The sequence below is a fragment of the Macaca fascicularis genome, chromosome 20, assembly GCF_037993035.2.
Source record: "Macaca fascicularis isolate 582-1 chromosome 20, T2T-MFA8v1.1".
NCBI classification, from domain to species: domain Eukaryota; kingdom Metazoa; phylum Chordata; class Mammalia; order Primates; family Cercopithecidae; genus Macaca; species Macaca fascicularis.
This window is the reverse complement of record NC_088394.1, coordinates 77,121,590-77,143,535: the sequence shown is the minus strand read 5'-3', so window position 1 is coordinate 77,143,535 and position 21,946 is coordinate 77,121,590. Positions and strand designations below refer to the sequence as shown.

General features: G+C 47.6%; 1 protein-coding gene and 1 long non-coding RNA gene across 3 annotated transcripts in view; one reads left to right on the top strand and one right to left on the bottom strand.

The window, feature by feature from the left end:
* Window positions 1–8,785, top strand: part of LOC141409302 (uncharacterized) — a 64,915-nt gene extending 56,130 nt beyond the window's left edge. Inside the window, exon 3 of the long non-coding RNA XR_012429175.1 lies at window positions 8,414–8,785. This is a non-coding gene — a long non-coding RNA (uncharacterized lncRNA). The remainder of the gene's footprint in view (window positions 1–8,413) is intronic.
* Window positions 1–20,999, bottom strand: part of BCO1 (beta-carotene oxygenase 1) — a 52,664-nt gene extending 31,665 nt beyond the window's left edge. For both annotated transcript variants that reach the window (XM_045381670.3, XM_074027662.1), the window contains exons 1-2: window positions 20,718–20,999; window positions 13,646–13,774 (exon numbers count right to left, since the gene is read on the bottom strand). In XM_045381670.3, coding sequence (XP_045237605.2) covers window positions 13,646–13,774; window positions 20,718–20,781 — 193 coding nt within the window. In that variant the 5' untranslated portion in view covers window positions 20,782–20,999. The remainder of the gene's footprint in view (window positions 1–13,645; window positions 13,775–20,717) is intronic.
* Between the last annotated feature and the right edge of the window lie 947 nt (window positions 21,000–21,946).

The window sequence follows — 21,946 nt, the reverse complement described above, 5'->3', positions numbered from 1 at the left end:
CCACCCTGTTTGTGTCCCTCCAGGGAAGGGGCAGAGCTGGAGGACTAATCTAGAAGGCTGCATATGTGGGGTGGGTTTCCTCAGGGCCCCATTCAGTCCTGGGAGCCCTGCCTCCAGAAGCCTAGTTGATCACTTCAGTCTCTCTGGAGTAACGTTTGATAGTGAAGGCAACCAGGAGGCGACCTAATGCCCAATCCTGCATACCAATAGAGGGTCAGACCTGTGTTCAATGTGTAATTCATCCAGATTCTTCAGAGAGTCTAACTCATGGCATAAATCTCTTGACCAGTCCATTGAGACCAATCTGAAAATATACCAGATGGTTCTAGACCTGTGTTAGTTTTCTGTTGCTACTGTAATGACTTACCCCTCACCTGGTGGCTTTACACAACACATATTCGTTATCTCAGAGTTTGGAAGAAAGTCTGAAATGAAAATTACAGAGCTAAAATCAAGATGTCCACAGGGCTAGTTCTTTCTCGACGCTCCAGGAGAGGTCTGTTCCTCGCTTTTTCTAGCTTTGAGAAGCTGCTGCCTTCCCTGGCTCATGGCTGCATCACTGTGACCCCTGTCCCCTGTCCCAGTATCACATCTCCTCTGAGGCTGACCCTCCTGCTTCTCTCTTGGGATTACATTGGGTCCATCCCTAATGTCAGATCCCCTCCCCCATCTCAAGATGCTTCACCTAATCACATCTGCAAAGTATCTCTCTCTCTTTTTTTTTTTTTTTTTTTTTTGAGATGGAGTCTCACTCTGTTACCCAGGCTGGAGTGCAATGGTGGAATCTCGGCTCACTGCAAGCTCAGCTTCTCTGATTCAAGTGATTCTCCTGCCTCAGCCTCCCCGATTTGCTGCTGTTATAGGCATGTGCCACCACGCCCAGCCAATTTAAAAAATATTTTTAGTAGAGACAGGTTTTGCCATGTTGGTCAGGCTGGTCTCAAACTCCTGACCTCAGGTGACCCACCTGCCCGGCCTCCCAAAGTGCTGGGATTACAGGCGTTTGCCTGGCCTGCAAAGTTTCTTTTGCTATGTAAAATAACACATCTAGGCCGGGTGCGGTGGCTCACGCCTGTAATCCCACCACTGTAGGAGGCCGAGGCAGGTGGATCACCTGAGGTCAGGAGATTGAGACCAGCCTGGCTAACATGGTGAAACCCCATCTCTACTATAAATGCAAAAATTAGCTGGGCATGGTGGCACACCCTTGTAATCCCAGCTACTCAGGAGGCTGAGGCAGGAGAATTACCTGAACCCAAGAGGCGGGGGCTACAGTGAGCCGAGATTGCACCACTGCACTACAGCCTGGACAACAGAGAGAGACCCTGTCTCAACAACAACGACAACAACAACAACAACAACAACAACAACAAACCCACATCCATGGATTCCTCCTGGGGCAGGGGTGAGAGGAGGTCCTTCCCGGCTGGGAATCAGTCAGGAGAAGTTTCAGGGAGGAGGTGGTGCATTAAATAGCTCTTAAAGGATGAGAATTTGACTGCAGTATGCTGGGGAGAGAGGGCAGAGCTGTCCCGTTCACCCGCTAAGAGGTCCGTAAGCAAAGGCCCAGAGTTGGGAAAATGCAGACCCTTCTTGCAGGCACTGAGTCCAGCTGGGCTGGAACATTCGAGAGGGATTTGGAGGACACGAGTGAAATGAAATTGGGAAATGGGTTTGGGGGTCCTACTGGATTTGCAGGCCTGGTAACTTTTTTTTTTTTTCTTTTTTGAGATGAGTCACTCTGTTGCCCAGGCTGGAGTACAGTGGTATGATCTTGGCTCACCGTAACCTTCACCTCTCAGGTTCGAGCGATTCTGCTGCCTCAGCCTCCCGAGTAGCTGGGATGACAGGCATGTGCCACCATGCCCGACTAATTGTTATATTTTTAGTAGAGACAGGGTTTCACCCTGTTGGCCGGGCTGGTCTCGAACTCCTGAGCTCAGGTGAACTGCCCCCCTCGGCCTCCCAAAGTGCTGGGATTACAGGCATGAACCACCGCACCAGCCCTGAGAACTTTATTTGGTGGGCAGTTTGAAACCTCAGGGTGGGGTCTAAAGGAGGCAGTGTTTTATTGTCTTTTGCTGTTAATTAGCAAATGACATTATGATTTTTTCCTTTTACAGAACACATTTCTTTCTCGTGGTACAATATGTGCTTCCAGTGTTGGTACAATTACAACACACGGAAAAGCCAAGCCTGGGACATAGTGACATTGCATTCCAATAAGCAAAAAGTTGACCTCAGAAATGCGCATCATATATGGACTGCCACGGGATGGGTTTAGACGAAACAACATGTTTCCAAGAAATTCTCGCTCAGTGCCTTTTGATATTTTAGGAAAAGGAAACTAGTACTAAGAGCCACCATTGGTTGAGCACCGGTATGCTAAACACTGCTGGGCACTCTATGTGTGTTATCTGGTTTCATACTCAACACTGGAAGCAAGTAGAATACTCCAACTAGAAATGCATTCACTGGGAAAAAAAAAAAATCGACCATGCGCAGTGCCTTATGCCCGTAATCCTAGCAATTTGGGAGGTAGAGGCAGGTGGATCACTTGAAGTCAGGAGTTCAAGACCAGCCTGGCCAACATGGGGAAACTCCGTCTCTACTGAAAATACAAAAAAAATTAGCTGGGGCAGTGGGCACCTGTGGTCCCAGCTACTCAGGAGGCTGAGGCAGGACAATGGCTTGAACCTGGGAGATGGAGTTTACAGTGAGCCAAGATCGTGCCACTGAACACCAGCCTGGGCAACAGAGTGAGACTCAATCTCAAAGATAAATAAATAAATAAATAAATAAATAAATAAATAAAGGCATGGTGGCTCAGCCTTTATTCATTTATTTAATAAATCCTGTAATCCTAGCACTCTGGGAGTCTGAGGCAGGCAGATCACAAGGTCAGGAGTTTGAGACCAGCCTGGCCTATATGGTGAAACCCTGTCTCTACTAAAAATACAAAAATTAGCTGGGCATGGTGGTGGGCACCTGTAGTCCCAGCTACCAGCTACTTGGGAAGCTGAGGCAGGAGAATCGCTCAAACCCAGGAGGCAGAGGTTGCAGTGAGCTGAGATCACGCCACTGCACTCCAGCCTGGGCGACAGTGAGACTCCATCTCAAAAATAAATAAATAAATAAATAAAAATAAAATTAAATAAATAAATAACATAAAGTCATTTGTTAATTAGCAGCAAAATAAAGCAAGATCTAAACAGTGCTTACAGGTTCCAACTTTTTTACCAAATGAAGTACAAAGGGCTTGGGTACTCACAGCCCTGCAGACTCATTTCCCAGCTAATAAAATTGAGGCACAGAGAGGTTAAGCAGCTTGTCTTAAGCCACACAGCTAGCAAATGGTAATCTGGATTCGAAGGCCAGAAATGAGCATCTAAAGCTGGCCCTCTTAACCAAGATCCTAACACAGCAAGAACAATCAGTTTGACTATTCTGTCGGCACCTTGCAATTGAAATCACTCCTGCAGAAACGTGCAGCTCGATGAGGTCCAGCCTGCTTCTGTTTCACAAAAGGGACCTACCCACCCAAACTACATCCTGATCAAGAAACAGGACCTGGGGCCGGGTGCAGTGGCTCATGCCTGTAATCCCAGCAGTCTGAGAGGCCCGGGGGGAGGATCACTTGAGCCCAGGAGTTCAAGACTAACTTGGGCAGCATGGCAAGACCTCATCTCTACAAACAATACAAAAATCAGCTGGGCGTGGTAGTCCCAGCTGCTCAGGAGGCTGGGGCGGGAGGATCACTTAGCCTGGGAGGTCAAGGCTACAGTAAGCCAAGATTGCACCACTGTACTTCAGCCTGGGCAACAGGGCAAGACCCTGCCTCAAGAAAAGAAACAGGACCACAGCAGGCCCCTGAACGCTAGCCTCATATATCCACCTGGTCACTAACCTCTTCCCTCTCCAGGGTAACCGCTATCTTGACTTTAAAGAGTTTCAATTTGTTTTGTTCTTGGGGTTGTGTTTCCATGTCCACTGCCAAAGGATTTGAATGTACATTCCAGTGGCAATGACTCCCACCTGTGCACTCGGATGGACACAATGACAATAATAGTAACACTAGGCCGGGCGCGGTGGCTCAAGCCTGTAATCCCAGCACTTTGGGAGGCCGAGGCGGGCGGATCACGAGGTCAGGAGATTGAGACCATCCTGGCTAACACAATGAAACCCCATCTCTACTAAAAATACAAAAAAATTAGCCGGGCGAGGTGGCGGGCGCCTGTAGTCCCAGCTACTCGGGAGGCTGAGGCAGGAGAATGGCGTAAACCCGGGAGGCAGAGCTTGCAGTGAGCCGAGATAGCGCCACTGCACTCCAGCCTGGGCGACAGAGCGAGACTCCGTCTCAAAAAAAAAAAAAAAAAAAAAGTAACACTAATTATAAGAAAATTGAGGGGAGGCAGTGGTGGCTCAGGCCTGTTGTCCTGGCACATAAGAAGGTGAGGCTAGGTGTTCGAGACCAGCCTGGGCAATGTAGGAAGCCTTCATCTATTAAAAAAAAAAATGCTGGGTGTAGTGGCTCATGCCTGTAATCCCAGCACTTTGGGAGGCAGAGACGGGCGGATTACCTGAAGTCAGGAGTTCGAGACCAGCCTGGTCAACATGGCGAAACCCTGTCTCTACTAAAAATACAAAAAAAAAAGAAAAAATTAGCCGGACGTGGTGGCACGCACCTGTAGTCCCAGCTACTTGGGAGGCTGAGACAGGAGAATTGCTTGAACCCTGGAGGCAGAGGCTGCAGTGAGCCAAGATTGCACCATTGCACTACTGCCGGGGTGGCAGAGGGAGACTCCATCTCAAAGAAGGAAAAAAAAATACAATAAAATAAATTGAGGGACATCATGAAAGACCTGCTAGTTCCTCCTCCAGTCTTCAGGAGGTTATCTGTGTTCCTAAGAGACAGACAATCATCTACTCTTTACGCAAACATCTTTCCAGGGATAGTTACTGTGTGAATAATTGTTACTAAGATATTTCTTTCTTCTTTCTTTGTGAGACAGGGTCTTGCTCTGTCACCAGGCTAAGTGCAGTGGTGCAATGACAGATCACTGTAGCCTCAATCTCCCAGGCTCGAGTGATCCTTCCACCTCAGTTTCCCAAGTAACTGGGACTGCAGGCACGTGCTACCATGCCTGGCTAATTTTTAATTTTTTGTAGAGATGGGATCTTGCTATATTGCCCAGGCTGGTCTTGAACTCCTGGACTCAAGTGATCCTCTTGCCTTGGCATCCCGAAGTGCTGGGATTACAAGCGTAAGTCACCGTGCCCATCCTCTCTGAGATATTTCTGTAGGGGGAGATTTATTCCTGGGCAGCAGAAAGAAATATGGAGGAACGGTTAGGAGCCTGAGCTTTGCGGCTGACTAGACCCTGAGTTCATGTTTTCAGCCATTACTTACTAAGTGCCCTGATGGGCCAGGAGTGAAAATATAACAATGAGCAGAACGGCCAGGATTCCTGCTGCTAAGGAGGCTCAGTCTCCACATGGATATGAATCCTGGCTTCATCAGGTACCAACCATGCACTTGACCTTGGTCAGAGTCAAGAATCTGTCCCCTCCACTGTGACATGAGGATCGTGACACATTCCTTGCAGAGTCATGTGACATTTGAGGCTTGCAAAGCACTGTGCACAGAGTAGGTGCTCAAGAAAAGCTGTGTAGGGTATTGAGATGCAGTAGACAGAGTGATCAAGGCTTCGGCTCTACATTTCATCTCATCCAGGTTGGGTGACCTTGGACAAGTCTCTTAATCTCATTGAGCCTCAGTCTCCTTGGCTGGAAGTTGGGAATCACATAGTCCTCCCCTTCTAGATGGGCAGTTTTATCATTTTTATTTTTTATTTTTTAATTTTAATTTTAATTTTAATTTTATTTATTTTTTTTGAGATGGAGTCTCGCTATGTCGCCCGGGCTGGAGTGTAGTGGCCGGATCTCAGCTCACTGCAAGCTCCGCCTCCTGGGTTTACGCCATTCTCCTGGCTCAGCCTCCCGAGTAGCTGGGACTACAGGCGCCCGCCACCTCGCCCGGCTAGTTTTCTGTATTTCTTAGTAGAGACGGGGTTTCACCGTGTTAGCCAGGATGGTCTCAATCTCCTGACCTCGTGATCCGCCCGTCTCGGCCTCCCAAAGTGCTGGGATTACAGGCTTGAGCCACCGCGCCCGGCCTATTTTTTATTTTTGAGACGACATCTTGCTCCGTCACCCAGGCTGGAGTGCAGTAGTGCAATCTTGGCTCACTGCAACCTCTGCCTCCTGGGTTCAAGCAATTCTCCTGCTTCAGTATCCTGAGTAGCTGGGATTACAGGTGCCTGCTGCCATGCCTGCCTAATATTCGTATGTTTAGTAGAGACGGAGTTCCACCATGTTGGGCAGGAGGGTCTTGAACTCCTGACTTCAAGTGGTGAGGTGGGCAGTTTTAAATGAGATGAGGTGATGTAAGGTGTTCTGCGCATTGACTCACAGCATGCACTTGGTAAACAAAGGCTGTTGAAACTGCATTGTCCAAGAAAATCCGGGTGGCAGGCGGACTCACCTGCGGGTGAGCAAGGCCACACATACTCACTGGTCCTCAGCTACATGCTGCACGGAGACACAGGCCCACTTAAGGACACCCTAATCTTCCCCTTGAGCCAGCCTGCCTTTCACTGGTTACTCTTGCTGGGCGTCACCACCCACAAGGCATTGGCTAAGGTGCTTCACCCGAAATGTTGAATTCTGTTCACTTGAAATATTGACTGGGTGCAGTGGCTCACGCCTATAATCCCAGCACTTTAGGAGGCCGAGGCAGGTGGATCACCTGAGGTCAGGAGTTCAAGACCAGACTGACCAACATGGTGAAACCCCGTCTCTACTGAAAATATAAAAATTAGCTGGGCATGGTGGCGAACGTCTGCAATCCCAGCCGCTTGGGAGGCTGAGGCAGGAGAATTGAGCCTGGGAGGTAGAGGATGCAGTGAGCTGAGATCACACCACTGCAATCCAGCCTGGGTGACAGAGCGAGACTCCATCTCAAGAAAAAAAAAAGAAAGAAAGAAGGAAGGAAGGAGGGAGAGAAGGAAGGAAGGAAGGAAGGAAGGAAGGAAGGAAGGAAGGAAGGAAGGAAGGAAGGAAGGAGAAGAAAGAAGAAAGAAGAAGAAAGAGAAAAGCAAAGCAAAGCAAAGCACCCAGGCTGGTTGGTGGACAGGCTGCCCATTTCCTATCAACATCCAGCCCCAGGGCATGGAGTGCCTGGTGACCATAGGAAAATGTGTGTCTGGAATTACTCAAGGCTGACCCTGGACTTTGAGGCTGAGATTAAAGAAGGAGCCTGCATGCATTCCCCAGCAGCCTGCTTTCGGGAGAGCCCAATTAGCCACATTCCTTCTGAAGGGACATACGCAAACAGACGTGTTCCTGCCTGGGATCTTCTAGAACTAGGTCAAGTTTGATATTTTGGGGAAGAAGGGAAGATATATATATACATACACAAGCACACACACATGTGTGTATATATATAAAAGCAAACTTTCCAATGTTCCAATCCTGATGGGACAATTACTTTGCCCATTAATTTTATTGGAAAATTAACAAATATCATAAATGAGGGAGACTTGAAATCACTCTATGCCTGCTTTATAAATCTCTATGCCTGCTTTATAAGAACTTTTTTCTTTGAAATAATTTTAGATGTACAGAAAGCAGTGTTCTTGTACCCTTCACCCAGCTTCTCCCTCTGTACTCTGCTTTTTTGGTTCACATCTTTGATATTTTAAAAATGTTTTTATTTAAAATTCTTTTTTGGATAAGGTCTCACTCTGTCACCCAGGATGGAGTGCAGTGGTGTGATCTCAGCTCACTGCAGCCTCTGCCTCCAAGGCTTAAATGATCCTCCTGTCTCAGTCTCCTGAGTTGCTGGGACTATAGGTGTGCACCGCCATGCCTGGCCAATTTTTTGATTTTTTGGTAGAGACCAGGTCTCTATGTTACCCAGGCTTGTCTTGACCTCCTGGGCTCAAGGGATCCTCCCACCTCAGCCTCCCAAAGTGCTTGGATTATAGGCGTGAACCACAACCTCTGGTCCCCTCTTTGTTTTGAGAGCATTAACTTCTGGTGGCCTCTGCTGAAGGCCACAAGCGATTTTCTGTCTTTTTGTTTCTTGCTCCAAAGTCTTTTCTCTAAGTTAGAGGTTTGGTCTTAAGCACCTAAACCGCATCTACACTGGAATCAGCTGGGTGCTTTAAAAAAATTACCGAAGGCTGTTCACTACCCATGGTTCTTCTGATTATGAGTATTAATAACATGGTCTTGGTTAGACCTGGGCAGCCAGGCTGGAGGCCCATTGTGGAGGGATTGTCAAACCTCAGAGGGCTTGGGGTCACCTGGGAAGAGTGTTACAAACACCAACACTGTCTCTATCTTTTAGGACTATGACACACTCAAGCCCTGTGCAGCTTTCAGGATTCAAAGCTTTACTGAACGGTCCGGCACGGTGGTTCACACTTGTCATCCCAGCACTTCGGAAGGCCCAGGCGAGTGGATCATCTGAGGTCAGGAGTTTGAGACCAACCTGGCCAACATGGCAAGACCGTATCTCTACTAAAAACACAAAAATTAGCCGGGCATGGTGGCTCATGCCTGTAATCCCAGCTACTCGGGAGGCTGAGGCATGAGAATCGCTTGAACCTGGGAGGCAGAGGCTGCAGTGAGCTGAGATTGCGCCACTGTACTCCAGCCTAGGCAACAGAGTGAGACTCCATCTCAAAAAAAACCAAAACAAAACAAAAGAAAAAAAAAAGCTTCATTGAGAAAGGAGGCACACAAACCAACTTCTGAGATTTATTGGCTTTGTGTTTTCAGCATATCAGGGACCCCAGCTTCCCCATGTGTTCTCTTCTGAACCCGCTAGAATGGAACTGAACATTTCTGATGTATCTTCCCACTGTTAGATAATGGGGTGCCACGCACAGTCCTAGAGGAGAGGACAGATGAGGCCAGGCTGTGCCACACCAGCATTGGCAAGCTGGCAGCACTGAGAGGATTGGGCTGGAGAGACGGGGAGGCAGGAGCTGGTGGGAAGGGGGAACAGGGCTGAATTGCACAAGGGTTAGGACTTGGGATTCTGAAGTTAGAGAGTATTGCGTTTATATCTGACCTTTACCAACTCTTAGCTGTGTGCTTCTGGGTAAGTGACTTGGCCTCTCTGGGACTTAGTTCCTCATCTGTAAAACTGTGGTAGTCCCCAGGCTGTCCTCCTCAGGAGTGATAGGGAGGGCTGAGTTGTGGATGGGCATGAAACACTTGGGGCAGGGCCCAGCAAACCCTCTTTGTAGTAAATATTGAAGAGTTTTATTGGGAAAGTATTGCCTCTGTCTACAGAAACGACGACTGCCTCGCTGTACCATCTCAGCTCCATATACAGTTTCTAAGTGCCCCTCTGGGCCAGGCCCCATGCTAGATGATGAAGATACAACAATTCAGGCAGGCTCCCCAGACTCTGGGCCTTCCCACCCTATGCCAGAGATTGGTAAAGTGATGCCTGCCAAGCAGAACGGGGCATGAACCCTCAGACGCCGGCCTAGGTCTAAGAGAAAGATGGAGGGAAAGCAAATCATTGGGCATAATTCCTGGGTTTCCTGTTTTCCCAGCTAATTCCAGATTATTAATAAAACTGACTCGGCCTGGTACAGTGGTGACTCACGCCTGTAATTCCAGCACTTTGGGAGGCCCAGGCTGATGAATCACCTGAGGTTAGGAGTTCGAGACCAGCCTGGCCAACATGATGAAACTTTATCTCTAGTAAAAATACAAAAAAACCTCGCCGGGGCCTGGTGCGGTGGCTCACGCCTGTAATCCCAGCACTTTGGGAGGCCAAGGCTGGCGGATCACAAGGTCAGGAGATCGAGACCATCCTGGCTAACGTGGTGAAAACCCATTTCTACTAAAAATACAAAAAAATTAGCTGGGTGTGGTGGTGGGTGCCTATAGTCCCAGCTACTCAGGAGGCTGAGGCAGGAGAATGGTGTGAACCTGGGAGGTGGAGGTTGCAGTGAGCCGAGATCGCGCCGCTGCACTCCAGCCTGGGCGACAGAGCAAGACTCTGTCTCAAAAAAAAAAAAAAAAAAAGAAAGAAAGAAAGAAAGGAAGAGACCATGGAGGAGCTGGCAGCCTGGAGGAGCAATGCCTCATGGAAGGAAAGCCACTGGTGCTTTTTTTTTTGAGACGGAGTCTCATTGTGTCACCCGGTCTGGAGTGCAGTGGCGTGTACTCAGCTCATTGCAGCCTCTGCCTCCCAAGTTCAAACAATTATCCTGTCTCAGCCTCCCGAGCAGCTGGGATTACAGGTGCCTGCCACCACATCTGGCTAATTTTTATATTTTTAGTAGAGATAAGGTTTCACCATGTTGGCCAGGCCGGTCTTGAACTCCTGACTTCAGGTGATCTGCCCACCTCGGCCTCCCAAAGTGCTGGGATTCCAGGCGTGAGCCACCGCGCCCGGCCACCACTGGTGCATTTACCTTCTGTGTTCCTCATCCAGAACAGTATTTATTTCCAAGAATCATTGGGAACTTCTGTTTCGAAAAGAAAGGAATCGTTAAGGTTTAGTGCTGTCAGCAAAATATGGACCCACCCATTCTGTAGCTGAGTCACAGTAAAATCTGCAAGGTATTGCAAAATTGGAGCGCGCGCCTTTCATCCATGGTGTCTCTATTCATGTGTAAATGTTAGAGCAACTCACTGGCATAGAATACACATTCAAAAAATAATCGCTGACTAGCTCAAAAGAAATTAATAGTTATATAAATTTTTTTTTTTTTTTTTTTTTTTTTTTTTTGAGAGGAAGCCTCACTCTTGTTGCCCAGGCTGGAGTGCAATGGCGCGATCTCAGCTCACTGCAACCTCTGCCTCCCGGGTTCAAGTGATTCTGCTGTCTCAGCCTCCCGAGTAGCTGGGATTACAGGCACTCACCACCACACTCAGCTAATTTTTTGTATTTTTAGTAGAGATGGGGTTTCACCATGTTGGCCAGGCTGGTCTCGAACTCCTGACCTCAGGTGATCCACCCGCCTCAGCCTCCCAAAGTGCTGGGAGTACAGGTATGAGCCATCGTGCCTGGCCAGTAGTTACATGAAATTAAGAGCAAATGCTTATTGAGCAGGTACTGTGTGCAAGACATAATACAGAGCTCTTTACACATTCATTTGGATCTCATAGCGACTCTATGAGGTATGCTACTGATGTGTCCATTTTACAGAGGAGGAGACTGAGACACAGACAGGGTCAGTACCTTGGCCAAAGTTATACAGTTTAGATCCATGTTAGCTACGATGGTGGAGCTAGGATTCAAACCCGGAGATGGTGATGGTGGGTTTTATTTTTATGTTTAATCGATTATTCTTTTTTTTATAAATTAAAATAGAAATGGGATCGGACGGGTGCAGTGGCTCATGCCTGTAACCCCAGCACTTTGGGAGGCCAAGGTAGGCGGATCACCTGAGGTTGGAAGTTCGAGAACAGCCTGACCAACATGGAGAAACCCTGTCTACTAAAAATACAAAATTAGCTGGGTGTGGTGGTGCATCCCTGTAATCCTAGCTACTTGGGAGGCTTAGGCAGCAGAATTGCTTGAATCCAGGAGGTGGAGGCTGTGGTGAGCGGAGATTGCACCATTGCACACCAGCCTGGGCAACAAGAACAAAACTCTTGTCTCAAAAACATAAATAAAAATAAAAATAAAAAGTAAAATAAAATAGAAATGGGGTCTCACTAGGTTGCGCAGATTGGCCTGGAACTCCTGGGCTCAAGTGACACTCCTGCCTCCGCCTCTCAAGGTGTTGGTATTACAGGCATGAGCCACTGTGCCTGTTCAATGGTGGTGTTTAATCTATTAAGCATCTACCAGGTGTCAGGCCCTTGCTAGAATGTCCAGTACTTCCAGTGATCCCAACAGTTCTCCAGGGAAGGATGAACAAGCTCATTTTACTGACGAAGAAACTGAGGCTGAGAGACTTAACATGATCACAGTTTGCCCACATTAGAACACAGAAATTAAAGAAAAATTTTGCAAAGTCTGGACCGTTTGGACACAAATCTGTCCACTGTGTGACCCAGAGCCCTCTAAATCCATCCTGGACCTCTGTAAGAACTCAGTTCATGATTTTATGGCATAAACTGGCTCAATGGTCAACAGCAAAGAATTTACATTCCACCCATGAGCCAGACACCTGAACTCAGAATTTGCCTTATGTGATGCCCTATATTTAGCCATTTCCCTTTCCACTCAGGGAGACCCCTTGGCTTGTTGTATAAGTGGTCTGGCTCTCTCTTGCTTAATGGGCAGTATATGAAGCTTTGCTCTTTCCAGCTCTGTACTCTTCTTTTTTTTTTTTGAGACAAAGTCTGACTCTGTCTCCCAGGCTGGTGTGCAGTGGCACAATTTCAGCTCACTGAAACCTCTGCTTCCTGGGTTCAAGCGATTCTCGTGCCTCAGTCTCCCTAGTAGGTGGGATTACAGATGTGTGCCACTATGACCAGCTAATTTTTGTATTTTTAGTAGAGATGGGATTTCGCTATGTTGGCCTGGTTGGTCTCAAACTCCTGACCTTGAGTGATCTGGCTGCCTCAGCCTCCCAAAGTGCTGGAATTATAGGCATGAGCCACCGCGCTGGGCCACCAGCTCTGTCCATTTCCTGTTTCGACTTTAGGCATGTCTGATTCCTGTACTCTTCCACCTGCTCTTGCCTACCTCATTGAGGATGTATATTATTTTGCAAGATTAACTATTTGAAAAAGAACCTTGGCCTTCTTTTTAGGAAAGTCTGTGCTTGTGGTTGGCTGAATAATGTACCCACCACAAAGATCTCCACATCCAAATCCCTAGAACCTGTTGAATATGTGACTTGACATAGCAAAATGGACTCTGTAGATGTGATTAAGGATTTTGAGATGGGAGATTATCCTGGGATTATCTGAGTGGATTCAGTGTAATCACAAGGGTCCTTATAAGAGGAAGGAAGGAAAGTCAGTCAGAGGAGGAGGTGTGAGGGTGGAAGGAGTGAGAGAAATTGCAAGACAAGATGCTCTGCTGCTACTTGAAAGATAGAGATGGAGGCCGGGCGCAGTGGCTCACGCCTGTAATCCCAGCACTTTGGGAGGCCGAGGTGAGTGGATCATCGGATGTCAGGAGTTCGAGACCAGCCTGGCCAACATGGCGAAATCCCATCTCTACTAAAAATACAAAAATTAGCTGGGTGTGGTGGCACATGCCTGTAATCCCAGCTATTCAGGAGGCTGAGGCAGGAGAATCACTTGAACCCAGGAAACGGAGGTTGCAGTGAGTCGAGATTGTACCATTGCACTCCAGCTTGGGCAGCAAGAGGAAAACACCATCCCAGGAAGAAAAAAAAAAAAAAAGAGAGATGGAGCCACAAGCCAAGGAATGTAGCTTCTAGAAGGTAGAAAAGGGAAGAACATGGATTTTTTTCCTAGAGCCTCCAGGACTGAATGTGGACCAGTGAACACCTTGATTTCAGTTCAGCGAGACCCGATTTAGACTTCTGACCTCCAATCCCTAAAAGAATAAATGTGTGCTGTTTTAAGGCACTGCATTTGCGGTCCTTTGCTGCAGCAGTGGCAGCACACTCCTGGGTATTCTCACCGTCTCTGATTGTGAAGCTGTGGAGGAGGGCAAGGCCATCGAACCAATGGTTGTATCTGGACTCCCCCACCGTGTGCATCCCAGGCCCGTTGCGGAGCAGGGTTCCCTGCAGCCATGCTGGAATCTTGCCTGTGAAAAGAGAGAATGTTTAGTTTCCTATTTCCACCTGCAAACCAAAATGCTGGAAGAAATGTTCAAGGAAAGGAATTGGAGACTTGTAGTCCCAGTACCACTCCTTGCATCTGTTCATTTACTCTACAATCGTTTCCAGAAAATGTATAATATGTCGGGCAGATGGAGACACTGTCCCTGTCCTCAAATTGCCCACTGACCATTAAGGAGACAGATGAATAAACAGACACCCAAGATCCACTGTGGTCAAGGCAATGCTGGTTGTGCGTTGGCTCACACCTGTAATCCCTGCACCTTGGGAGGCTGAGATAGGAGTATCACTTGAAGCCAGGAGCTCAAGACTAGCCTGGGCAACAAAGTGAGACACTGTCTCTGCAAAAAATAAAAAATGTAGCTCAGAGTTGGATGCAGTGGCTCACGCCTGTAATCCCAGCACTTTGTGAGGCCTAGGTGGGTGGATCACCTGAGGTCAGGAGTTCAAGACCAGCCTGGCCAACATGATGAAATCCCACCTGTACTAAAAATACAAAAAATTAGCTAGTGGTCATGGTGGGTGCCTGTAATCCCAGCTACTCAGGAGGCTGAAGCAGAAGAATCACTTGAACCCGGGAGGCAGAGGTTGCAGCGAGATTGCGCCACTGTACTCCAACCTGGGCAACAAGAGTGAAACTCTATCTCAAAAAAAAAAACAAAAAATGCCCCCCTCCCCACACCAAAAAAAAAACGAAAAATAAAAAACAAAAAAAAAACATAGCTCATTGTGGTGGCATACGCCTGTAGTCCCAGCTGCTTGGGAGGTTGAGGTGGGAGGATCACTTGAGCCTGGGAGCTCGAGGCTGCAGTGATCACACCACTCCACTCCAGCCTGGACAACAGAGCAAGACCTCGTCTCAAAAAAATAAAAAAAAGATAGCGGCAATGCTACAGACATAGCAAAAGGTTCTGTGTGAAACAGAATCCCACCCTGGGGTGGGCTAAGAGCAGGAGGGTGAGGTCAGCTTCCTGAAGGAGGCAACCTGGTTAAGTCTTGAGGGAGAGTAGGTATTTGCCTCACAAAGGCAAAAGGAAAGAACATTCTAGAGCTGTTCTGTCCAATATGGTATCTATCAGCACTTGAAATGTGGTTGGTCTGAAATGACACGTGCTATAAGAATGAAATATACACCAGATTTCTAAGACTTAGTATGAACAAAAGTGAACCATCTCATTAGCAATTTTTATTTTTATTTTTATTTTTTATTTTTTTTATTTTTGAGACGGAGTCTCGCTCTGTCGCCCAGGCTGGAGTGCAGTGGCGCGATCTCCACTCATTGCAATCTCCGCCTCCCGGGTTCACGTCATTCTCCTGCCTCAGCCTCCCGAGTAGCTGGGACTACAGGCGCCCACCACCGCACCCAGCTAATTTTTTGTATTTTTAGTAGAGACGGGGTTTCACCATGTTAGCCAGGATGGTCTCGATCTCCTGACCTCGTGATCCGCCCGTCTCGACCTCCCAAAGTGCTGGGATTACAGGCGTGAGCCACCGCGCCTGGCCAGCAATTTTTAAAATACTGATTTCATGTTGAACTGATAATATCTTGGATTTGTTGTGTTAAATAAAATATACCATTGAAATAATTTCACCTGTTTCTTTTGAATTTTTCCAATGTTTCTACTAGAAAATTTTAAAGTGCGGGTGTGGCATGGGTTCTCTTTCTAGGGTACAGCCCTGCTCTAGAGACAGGGTGCTGCAGCTGAAGCTGTTGGTGCCTCCACCCAAGTCTCAGAATTCATCTCTTCCTGCGGGCGGCTTTCTGCCAATGCCTGCAGCTCCCTGCCTGCGTTCTTGGTTCTGACTGCGGGTGGGGCAGGCTGTGCTTACAGGCAGGAACAGTGGGAAGCACCTCGGAGAGGTAATGCCCCTGGAAGCTGCTCTCACCCGGTGATGGATGCAGAATTCGGGGACAAATCCCACCGTTGCCTTGCCCTCAGTTGGGAACACAAGAGGCGTGTTTTACACCACGCCCAGGGGATTTAGCTCCAATGGCCTCAGCAGCCAATGGCTCAACAATGCCCCATTTATTGGTTTCCTTCTCTCTTTTTCCCTGAGTTCCTCCTGATGTTTCTTGGGATCAAGTGCCAAATAAACCACTTAGCCTTGAATTCTTGCCTCTGGAGGAACCCCGAACAAGAAGATGAAAACCAGGAGGCCGGACACTCTGAGGCATGCCTGTAATCCCAGTACTTTGGGAGGTGAGGCTGAGGTCAGTAACCCCGCCTACACCAAAAATACAAAAATTAGCCAGGTGTGATGACAGGTGCCTGTAATCCCAACCACTCTGGAGGCTGAGGCAGGAGAATCGCTTAAACGCGGAAGTGGAAGGTTGCAGTGAGCTGAGATCACGCCACTGCACTCCAGTCTGGGTGACAGAGCAAGCCTCCGTCTCATAAATAAACGAATGAATGAATGAATGAATGAATGATCAAGACCAGGAGACGGGCAAGCTGTTTAGTAAGACTGGACCATCATTTTCTTTTTTTTTTTTTTTTTTTTGAGACGGAGTCTCGCTGTGTCTCCCAGGCTGGAGTGCAGTGGCGTGATCTCGGCTCACTGCAAGCTCCGCCTCCTGGGTTTACGCCATTCTCCTGCCTCAGCCTCCCGAGTAGCTGGGACTACAGGCGCCCGCCACCACGCCCGGCTAGTTTTTTGTATTTTTAGTAAAGACGGGGTTTCACCGTGTTAGCCAGGATGGTCTCGATCTCCTGACCTCGTGATCCACCCGCCTCGGCCTCCCAAAGTGCTGGGATTACAGGCATGAGCCACCGCGCCCGGCCAGGACCATCATTTTCAAGCAAGAAAATTGTGAGCAATGAAACTGCAGAAGTAACAGGGTCCAGAGGATGAAGGTCAACAGGATCACACTAAGGGTCCTGATCTAATCCTCAGAAGAATGGGGCACATTTGATGGTTATAATAGGCAAGGACAGGACCAGATTTTTTTCTGCAATTAAAAAAAAAATTGAGATAAAACTCATCATTTTAAAGTGTACACCTCTGGGGGTTCTAGTGAATTCACAATATTGTGCAACCATCACCTAATTCCAGAACATTCCATCACTCCAAAAAGACATCCCCCTTATGCATTAGCCTCTTCTCCCCTTACCCCCAGCCCCTGGCAGGCACCATCTATTTTCCTATGGATTTGTCTGTTCTGGATTCCATATAGATCAGTGGTCCCCAAACTTTTTGGCACCAGGGACTGGTTTTGTGGAAGGTAATTTTTCCATGGACAGTGGGGTTTAGGGGTCAATTCTCATATGGAGCGCACAACCTAGATCCCTCACATGCGCGTTCACAACCAGGTTCACGCTCACAGTAGGGTTTGCACTCCTATGAGCATCTAATGCCACCGATCTGAGAGGAGGCAGAACTCAGGCGGTAATGCTGTGCGGCCCGGTTCCTAACAGGCTACAGACTGATACTGGTCCATGGCTCGAGGGTCCGGGACCCCTGATATAAATGGAATAGGATCCTGGAGCTTCCAAAGTTCTCTCTGCACGTGGTGTGGACTGGGAAATCCTCTGAGAAAGGCAGGAAGACCAGAGAGAGGATCCGGGGATTCCACAGGGATGGAGAGAAATGGATGAACAAAGATACATGGAAGACACAGAACTGATGGGCCTCTATTTGATTAAATATGGGGGGATGTGGAGTGGAACACTGAAAAATGACAGCCAAGGCCAGCGCGGTGGCTCACGCCTGTAATCCCAGCATGAGGAGAGGCCAAGGCGGGTGTATCACTTGAGGTCAGGAGTTTGAGACTAGCCTGGCCAACATGACGAAACCCCGTCTCTACTAAAAATACGAAAATTAGCTGGGCGTGGTGGCGGGCACCTGTAATCCCAACTACTTGGGAGGCTGAGGCAGAAGAATCGCTTGAACCCAAGAGGTGGAGATTGCAGTGAGCGGAGATTGCGCCATTGCACTCCAGCCCGGGTGACAAGAGTGAAACTCCGTCTCAAAAAAAAAAAAAAAAGACAGTCAAGTCTCTTGCCTTGGGCACCTACATAATCGTGGCGCCAGGCACAGGCACCCAGGGCACAGGAGAGGGGGCAGGCTTGAGACAGAGCAGGGAGAGAGGCATCTGAGAATCTAATTAAAACCCTAGATAGGACAAGAAAATTTATGCACATTCACACACCAGCCACTGTGTTCTAGGCGGATTAAACCACTTAATCATTGCAGCAATGCTGTGTGGGACGTGCCAGGCTACATTCATCAGACAGAAAAGAACACTGAGGCAGGAAATGCTTAAGTTGCCAAAGAGGTCTCAGAACACACGTGTGCTGGCACAGCCAGTTACAAAGCCAGAACCTTTGCATGTGTTCCCTGCATGGATGCGTCAACCCAGGCACAGGTTTTAGCTAGCTGCCTGCCCATGGATGTTACCAACTGATTAGGCTCAACCCAGGCCTGGACGGAGGGTGAGGAGGTCCGTTCTCTGCAGGCTGTCTGGCCTTGGCAAGTCACTGCTCTTCTGCCTCAGTTTCCCATCTGTCAATAGGGAGGCTTGATGTAGAGGAATGGTTCTCACCCTTGGAATCACCAGAGGGCTTGTGAACACACAGCTTGCTGAGCTCCAGCCCCAGAGTGTCTGATGCCATGGGTCTGGGTGGGGCCCAAGGATGTTTATTTCTACCCAGTACCCAGGTGGTGCTTACGCTGCAGGTCCGGGGACACACCTTTGAGAACCGCTGCCGATCTTTGGGGTTCATTCAGCCTCTCATGTTCTAGAATTCGTGTTTTCTAACATTTCCAATGATTTCATGCAGTCATTAAACATGAGGTGTAAAGGGCACAAAATATTCATAACATTCCAGGGCAGGGAAAGGTAGGTATCATAGGTGCCTTTTTTTTTTTTTTTTTTTTTTTTTTTTTTTTTTTTGAGACAGAGTCTCACTCTCTCACCCAGGCTAGAGTGCAGTGGCGTGATCTTGGCTCACTGCAAACTCCGCCTCCTGGGTTCAAGCGATTCTTATGCCCAGTCTCCTGAGGAGCTGGGTTTATAGATATGCACCACCATGCCTGGCTAATTTTTGTGCTTTTATTTAAAACAAAATTTCAAATAAAATACATTGAAAGTAATGGCAAAAACCATGATTATTTTTGCATCAACCAAATAGTAGAGACAGGGTTTCACCCGCTGGGGTGCCTGTTATTTACTTATTTATTTATTTTTATTTTTATTTTTTTTTTGAGACAGGGTCTCACTCTGTTGCCAAGACCCTAGTGCTGTGGCACTATCTCAGCTCACTGCAACCTCTGCCTCTGGGGTTCAAGCAATTCTCCTGCCTCAGCCTCCTGAGTAGCTGGGACTACAGGTGCGTGCCACTATGCCTGGCTAATTTGTGTATTTTTAGTAGAAAGGGGTTTCGCCATATTAGCCAGGCTGGTCTCAAACTCCTGGTTTCAAGTGATCCACCCTCCTTGGCCTCCCAAAGTACTGGGACTACAGGCATGAGCCACTGTGCCTGGCCTTGGGTGTCCTTTTAAAAAATAAAAAATGCACAGATGAACAGTCAGATTGAGAAAAATAAATTTAACGGTATATATTTGCTTTTCCAAAAACTATTTACAAATATAGTAAAGTTATCTATTGATTCATCTACCTATGTTTTAAAAAGTTAAAGGAAATATACCCAAATATTAAGTGTTTAAGAGATTTGGAAATACAGCTGATTTTATTTCCTTCCATGTTTTCAATTGCACTCCTAATTAATTTATATATAATATACATACAGCTATATATGTATATACAGATTGATAGCTATAGATTGTGCCTTACCTTTGTAACCAGGAAAAAATATACATAAAAGCTATTTTTTTTTCTTTCAAAAGACTCCCAAGGCAATTGCTCAGTTGAAAAGCTTCAATCTGATGTTCTCACAAAAATCACTCACAGTTGTCCTCTCCTTATGAACAACTGAAGTCCATCTAGCAGATGAAAATGTCTGCGGGCCTGAGCTGACTCAGCTGTTCTTAAAACTGAGCGAGTACCACTCCGGGAGTCCAGAACCAGGAACTGCCCTTTGGAGACCAAACAAGATGGTTCGAGGAAAGTGGCAACCCAAAAGAGGAGGAAAAAGCAAGAGATATAAAAGATGAAGTGAGCCACAGGGCCTCTAAAGGATAGAAAGTCCTACTCCTATAGGCTCTACAGGTGCTGACACCTGTGAGTTCTGACAGACAATCACATCAGACTGCAATCCCCTGCAAGTGTGCGTGGTGGATGTGCACGCGTGGGAGCTCATGCACGCCCCCTAAGCATTTTGAAACTAATTTAGAATGCGTACGTTTGCACAAATACATCATGCATCTGAGACAGGCAGCAGTATGCAGATTAATCCCATTGTACGTGTACCCACTGGGGCATTCCGGCACTTTTTTCCTGGGAACAGTGAGACTGACTCTCCTCCCTTTGGAAACGGAGTTATAATGTGTAAAAGCACACCATTTTCACAGAAAATGTGTCCCCTCTCTGTACTGTTCTCTGGACTTTCCAAAAGTAATTTACAATTAGTATTACTTATATAATCAGGAAAAAAAGTGTCCATCTAAACATAAGGAAGAAGCCAGGTGCAGTGGCTCACCCCTGTAATCCTAGCACTTTTGGAGGCGGAGGGAGGCGGATCACTTGAGGCTAGGAGCCAACATGCTGAAACCCCATCGCTACTAAAAATACACAGATTAGCCGGGCTTGGTGGTGGGCACTTGTGATCTCAGCTACTCGGGAGGCTGAGGTGGGAGGATGGTTTGAACCCAGGAGGCAGAGGTTGCAGTGCACCGAGACCACCCCACTGGACTCCAGCCTGGGCGACAGAGTGAGACTCCGCCTCAAAAAAATAATAAACAAAATAAAATAAACAGAAGAAAGAGCCCAGTGTTTATCAGAATGCTCACCTGTCACTTTGGCCCTCACAGGCTCCAGCTGTTCTTTCCTATTCCTGCCAAATATTATATCCATCGTTCAAGGTGCCGAGGGAGACTGATTTTAACAGCAAACAGATGCTCCTCTGTGTTCAAAGGAGCTGCTGCTCCCTCCTCCTGCGTTTCCTTCCTGCTCTCCTGCTCCTCACTTCCTTCACATCTCTGTCTCTCCTGAAGCCGTTTCTGCCTTTGTTTTTTCCTTTTTGGCTGGCTGTGACTTCTCCCTCTCCGAGAGCCCAGGATCTCTTTACATTCACAGGAGAAGCTGCGCTGGCGTTATTTATAAGATGTTTGGTTAAAGGTTAATTTCCAAGGCATGTGTCATAGCTAATCTTTAATCCTCTTATTGTACCCTCAGCTTTCCCTCTCCAGTTTCACTTTTGGCTTAACCAAAAAAAAATCTTGCTTTGGAGGCCGGGCGCGGTGGCTCACGCCTGTAATCCCAGCACTTTGGGAGGCCGAGGCGGGCGGATCACAAGGTCAGGAGATCGAGACCACGGTGAAACCCCGTCTCTACTAAAAATACAAAAAATTAGCCGGGCGCGGTTGTGGGCGCCTGTAGTCCCAGGTACTCGGGAGGCTGAGGCAGGAGAATGGCGTGAACCCGGGAGGCGGAGCTTGCAGTGAGCCGAGATCGCGCCACTGCACTCCAGCCTGGGCGACAGAGCGAGACTCCGTCTCAAAAAAAAAAAAAAAAAAAAAAATCTTGCTTTGGGCTAGGTTCTAAAAAGCAGAGAGAATTCAGTGCCTCCTGTTATGTTGCCCGACGTAATCCAAGAGCTGGAGATGTTTATGATCAGAAGAAGAAGAGAGGCAGTCGGGGCCATAAGAGATGCTGGGAATTAGGAGAGCTTTGAGGTGAGCTCTGTGATCATGCGAATGTCTGGTGCACAGCAGGGAACCCCTTCAGCAGAGACAGGTAAGGTTTTATGTTTTGTTTTGTTTTTAGTAAAGACCCTGATGCTCCCCTCTAATAATCATAAAGAGGAACTTAATTCATTATTTTCTTTTTGGAAGAAGGAGACATAAAATGTTTCATGTACCCATTTAAAAAATAATGAATGGGAACCAGAGACTTTTCTCAGAAACTATAAAGAATAGTAAAAAAGACGGGCCAGGAGCAGTGGCTCATGCCTGTAATCCCAGCACTTTGGGAGGCCATGGTGGGTGGATCACTTGAGGTCAGGAGTTCGAGACCAGCC